Source organism: Erythrolamprus reginae, chromosome Z, assembly GCF_031021105.1.
Source record: "Erythrolamprus reginae isolate rEryReg1 chromosome Z, rEryReg1.hap1, whole genome shotgun sequence".
In the NCBI taxonomy this organism is placed as follows: domain Eukaryota; kingdom Metazoa; phylum Chordata; class Lepidosauria; order Squamata; family Dipsadidae; genus Erythrolamprus; species Erythrolamprus reginae.
Window position 1 is genome coordinate 144,641,340 of NC_091963.1, and position 6,000 is coordinate 144,647,339.

The 6,000-nt window shown below is 42.8% G+C and overlaps 1 gene segment (V, D, J or C); it reads left to right on the plus strand.

The window, feature by feature from the left end:
- The first annotated feature begins 5,277 nt into the window (after positions 1-5,277).
- Positions 5,278-5,789, plus strand: LOC139154288 (immunoglobulin heavy variable 3-23-like). The segment is given in 2 exon segments: positions 5,278-5,329; positions 5,422-5,789. Coding segments are annotated over 2 exon segments (420 nt in total).
- The last annotated feature ends 211 nt before the right edge of the window (positions 5,790-6,000 follow it).

The window sequence follows — 6,000 nt, forward strand, 5'->3', positions numbered from 1 at the left end:
GAGTTCTCCGTGGAAAGAGGAATTCTGCTGAGAGGGTGCAGGGTGGTAATTCCGAGTAGGCAGCGCAGCCAGGTATTAGCTCTCTTGCATGATGGCCATCCAGGCATTGTGCGCATGAAAAGCCTGGCGAGGGATTACGTGTGTTGGCCGGGGCTGGATAAGGGGGTAGAACAAAGAGTGGCAGATTGTAGGACATGCCAAGAGCACCGGCCTTTCCCTCCCCGGGGGGAGCCATTAGCTTGGGAGCCGCCTGCGGGCCCCTGGGCTCGGATACATATTGATTTGGCCGGCCCCTTCATGGGGCAGTCTTTCCTGGTAATAGTGGACGCACACTCTAAGTGGGTGGAGGTGGTGCACCTTAAATCCACACAGTCACAAACGATTATAGAGGCACTGATGACAGTATTTGCCACACAGGGGTTCCCAGACCTCCTGGTTTCGGACAACGGCCCGCAATTCACATCTGTACTGTTCGAGTCGTTCTTGGCATCAGTGGGCATTCGCCACGCGCTGACCTCGCCTTGGCACCCGGCCAGTAATGGCCAGGCGGAACGAGCCGTTAGGTCAGTCAAGGAGTCTTTAAAGAAGATGTCTGGGGGTTCATGGCAGAAAAGGTTGGCAGATTTGTTATTAGCACAGCACACGACACCCTGTGTGGCCACCGGCAAGACCCCTGCAGAACTATTAATGGGTCGCAAACTTCGAATAGTTTTAGACAGGCTTCATCCGTGGTATTCACAGTCGGTGCCCTGGCCAGAAACCCCGGCCAGGAAGGTGAAAGTAGGTGACCGGGTGTTTGCGCGCTCATATTCTGGAGAGCAGAATTGGGCTGAAGGAGAAATAAGCAGGGAGCTGGGTCCCAGGTCATTTGAGGTCATGTTAAGGGATGGCCGAGTGTGGAGGAGACATTTGGACCAAATTCGGTTAGACAAGGGAATGGATACTGGCGAGGAAAGAGGTCAAGGCCACCCCGGAATCGTTAGGGAGGAAACCCTAAACCGGGGTGGAAGCAATGGGGAAACTGACAGCTCGGAAGAAGCCTCGCCGCTTGTAAGCGAGGGAAGCAGAGAGGCGAGCCCTGAGACCAGGGAGGAACAAGAAATAGAGCCACGGAGATCGGGACGTCTTTGTAAGAGACCGGAATATTTGAAAGATTACGTATGTGCTAACGAAAGGGATAGGAGTGTTGTATCTGCTCAGTTACAGCCGCAGATTAGAGCCGGGCGATAGGCGTCCCTATCCAGGGTGCTGATTGGCCGCCAGCCCGTAGTTACAATGTAAGCGGGAAGTTTCTCTCTGCGGGATTGGGTGCTGCCTCAGGCAGCTTGTTATATATAAGCCTGTGTGTGTATATTATTGCTTAAGTCTGTACCTGCCAGGCCTGGCATGAGTTCTGTAATAAACTTCTGAGTTAACTGTGGCCTCTATTACAAGATTGCTTTGGCATTATCTGTTTTTAACAAACCAACACAATTCTAGGCTGCATAAAAAGGGATTGAATCAAGATCACATGAAATTTTAAGGCCACACTTGGAATATTGCATTCAGTTTTGGTCATAAAAAAGATGTTGAGACTCTAGGAAGAAAGCAGGAAAGAGCAGCAAAGATTATTAGGAGAGGCTAAAGAATATGATGAATGGTTGCTGGAACTGAGTATGTCTAGTCACTTGAAAAGAAGAAGTAGGGATGACATGTTCCGATATCACAAGGGCTGCCAGAAAAAAGATGGAGTCAAACTATTCTCCAAAGCACCTGAGGGTGGGATAAGAAGCAAATGGTGGAAACTAATCAAGGACAGAAGCAACTTAAAACAAAGGAGAAAATTCCCGACAAGTAGAAAAATTAATCAGTGGAACAGCTTGCCTCCAGAAGTAGTTAAACTGGAAGTTTTTAATAAGACGTTGGATAACCATTTGTATAAAGTTATGTTTTTCTGCCTAAGCAGGGGGCTGGACTAGAAGACCTCCAAGGTCCCTTCCAACTGTGGATTCTTCCATGAGGACAGGAGTCCTATTTTGCTGCCTCGCCCAAGAAGCAAAAAATGACCAAGGTGCAGCCAACAATTATTTGAGGCATTTCTTCTGCACTATGGTTTGCATGGAAGTTTCTACATGAAGAAACGGAGGATATACTTCAAACTTGGTAGATACTTGAGATAATAAATTAAAGTTGCTCTTTGTGTATCATAGGTCTTTAGAATATGGACCCATTGCTACATCTCCTTTACAATAGCCACCAAATATAAAAAGGCAAGGCAAGGCAAGATGTCAAGTTCATAGGGAGGTAGTGTATATAAACTATTTAAATTGTTGGGGAGCTATATTTGGCTTTGCTAAAATATGTAAATCCACAAGAAAGAAGAAAAGAGAAAAAGAAGATAATTTTGGTCATTTGATTTATGCATTTCAGGTACAATAGTACAAAATATAATTGAAATCAAATCAGGACAACTAATTGATGTTGCAGATGTGAAACAGAGACAATGTTTTACTTGTGGACTTAATATTATTGATGGATTTAAACCATCTGTTTTATAAACTGGTTTTAAGCTCCACATGAAACTCATATGCAAATGAAGCCACTGAGCTGTTTCTCCTTTAAATAATCACAAACACACAAAAGGACATCACAGAGCCAAAGCTATCATTGCTTTAAAGAAAATGAGCTTTCTTTACTCCCCAATGGATATTGCCCTCCTTCTGCTTTGCTTAGTATCCACTCCTGTGTGTGAGTATCTTCCAGATAGATCTAAATAATGAGATAAAACAAAAGTAAGGTTGTGTTCTAATTCCTCCTTTGTCATTCGTTTAGATGTCCACTCCTCCATCGTTCTTCAGGAATCTGGACCAGGAACAGTGAGACCCGAGGGATCCTTCAAATTAACATGCAAAGTAACGGGGGAATCCATCCAGGGTCCATTCTATCAATGGATCCGCCAGGCTCCAGGAAAAGGATTGGAATGGGTGGCCCAAATAGACTGGACTAATAATAACTGGAGGATATACTATGCCTCATCCCTCCAAAGCCGAACAACCTTGACAGCCGATGCCTCCCGCAGTGAATTTTATTTGAACATGAGGTCCTTGACAGCTGCAGACTCAGCCACATATTACTGTGCACGAAGATCACAGTGAGAGAAAGCAAAGGAGGAAGTGTGAAAAACCTCTGGGCTTTTGTCTGATGAAACTTTATTCATTCACATGGATGGATTGAGACAACTTAATTCTTTCTCCAGGCTGCTCTCTTCTCTGCAGAGAGGAACAAGTGGCTCTTCCAAGTCAACAAGAAGTACCACTAGACTGTACACAGTAGTTACTCATATTCAGAAGATGCGTAGCTTGTTATTTGTTTCTTCTTTCTTCTTTTGTTTCCTTGGTTCTATTTGCATAATATTTTCAAGGTCTGGCTGCAACATCAAGATCACGGACAAATAGTAAGAGATGCAGTCCTTTGTATGTTGCATTGACTGTAAGTCCCATGAGTCTTATGACCTTTTCTCTTTGTATTCCTCCTTTGTATGCCTATATGTGTTTTGGTTTTCAAATGAAGACCATTATTGTTGTTGTTGTTGTTGTTGTTGTTGTTGTTGTTGTTATTATTATTATTATTATTATTATTATTATTATTATTATTTAGATTTGTATGCCGCTTCTCTCTGAAGACTCGGAGCGTCCATATAGGAATGTGATGGCAGAAATGGAAGAATGGGACCAGTCAATATACAAAATTCTATTTCATGAATAGTAATTTAATAATGGCTGGACTACACATCGTATCCGAGAATATGATTATCTCTTGGTTCTTAATAAAAAAAATGTGTTTGTGTGTGTGTATGTTTGTGTATTTATTGCTTCAAATTTATTAACTGTATATCTTGAGGTGGGCTATTTAGCTCATTCTATTCTATTGATCCCATTTTATTCATTCTGCACATTCTGGAGAACCCCTTGAGACCAGAGACATTCTCCCAATCCAGATTTTCACACCTATATAATGGAAGTCTTTTTTGAGCCTGTGCCTGATAATTCCCTTCTATCTGCTTTAGCACAAGGGGGCAGCAGCATCCAACACAATGACATTATCCAGTTAACACAAATAAAAGGGTGGTTTCAGCTGTTAGACAGAAGGTTTCCTCTGCTGCTTCCAAATTATCATTTAATGGGTCCCTGGAGACCATCCTTCCACAAGAGGTTTTTCAGAATACACTCCATTCTCTCTCTGTGCCTTTTCCTCTTTCCTTCCGTCTCTGTCTCTATAATACCTATCTCTCTTTCTCTCTCTTTCTTTCTCTCCCTCTCTTTGTGTCTCTCTCCCTCTCTCTCTCTCCCTCTTTCTTTCTCTCTCTGTCTCTCTCTCAGATAAAAACATCATCTTTCTTCCTCTTCCACTTGTAGGCCAAGCTTGATATGTTTTGAAACGGTTTTTCTCTCTTGGTTCACTGCCTGCCCTATTTTTCCATTAATAACTGTGGTTGGGAATAACAGAAACGTTCAGATATTTGCATGGACCAAATCAAGCAGGATTATTGACCCATTCTTACATCGTGCTGAGGAGGGTTTAGACAGGAGGATGGGAAAGGAATCAGAAGGGAATTGGAACAAATGAAAAAATAGTAATAAATGCAATGGAAAAACAGCAAATGCAAAATTGGCAATCAACCATCATATTCAGGTGGTAGGTTGAGGAGTGGGCATCTCATGGGTTGTTTAGAATGTTTAGTTCTCCCTAGTCAGTGGAACTAGTCTCCAAAGATTGGAAGACACCACCTTACAACCAATCAGGACTGAGTCTGAAATCTATAGATTTGGTCCTGTGCCTCAATACCCCCTCTTTCGATTCAGTCCTCATCCTAGGATTTTTGCAGGCTAGCCAGATCTCAGGAATCCTGTCACAGTAAAGCAAAATGGATTTCCATATTAAAGATGCCTCCAGGAATATCAACCCTATTGCGCACTTTAGAGTCATTGGCAAATATGACATTCTTTCCAACAAATCCACCTTGGATTTACATATTTCTTAAGGATTAAAATAAATATACTGTAACTGATGTTGAAACATTTTCAGTTGTGTCTACAAAGTAGAATGGAGACACTTTAGAAGGTCAAAACAGAGTTCGTCTCTTTTATCCTGGAGGATATGTAAATTCAGTGACAGCTTCCTCTTCAAAGGAATCATATCTTCCTGTTCTCTTGAAGCCCTCAACATCTCAGAGGTTGAGCTTTGAATAAATGTTTTCCTACCAGTTAGAACCCTCCAAACTTTTTATTTAGAGCAATAATGGAATTCTGGCTGAACTTCATGTCCATGTCCATGTTCGTTGTCCTCCGAGGTATTATCTTCTGCATCAAAGAGAGGGCTCATTCCTCAGTTTCTTGTGGTTTTTACCTGCAGAAAATCTTATTAAACCACCTTTTTTTCTAGGTGTCCAATCTCAGGTTCAGTTGGTAGAATCTGGAGGGGATGTGAGAAGACCTGGAGAGTCCCTCCGTCTCTCCTGCCAAGCCTCTGGATTCACATTCAGCAGCTACTGGATGAGCTGGGTGAAACAGGGTCCAAAGGAAGGCCTGGAGTTTGTGGCCCGCATAACTGTAGGGTCATCTCCTTCCACTTATTATCCAGACAATGTCAAGGGACGCTTCACCATCTCCAGAGATGATGCCAAAAGCCAGCTGTATCTCCAAATGAACAACCTCAAACCAGAGGACACAACAGTCTACTATTGTGTGAGAGACACAGTGAGAGGAAGTATATGTGAAGCCAACCAAAAACTTGGAACAATATACAACTGAATTAATTTGGATTTTCTCTTCATGTCATCCAGAGCTGAGTTCCTACTGGTGCTGTCTGGTGCGCTGCTTTGGAAGTGGCCTATCAATTCTACAAACAAACAAACAAACAAACAAACCAACAAACAAATAAACAATTTATTAGAGGGAACATTGCTTAGAGCCCGACTGTCAGATTCATGGCCCATGGGTTGGATGCATCCTATACTGGCCA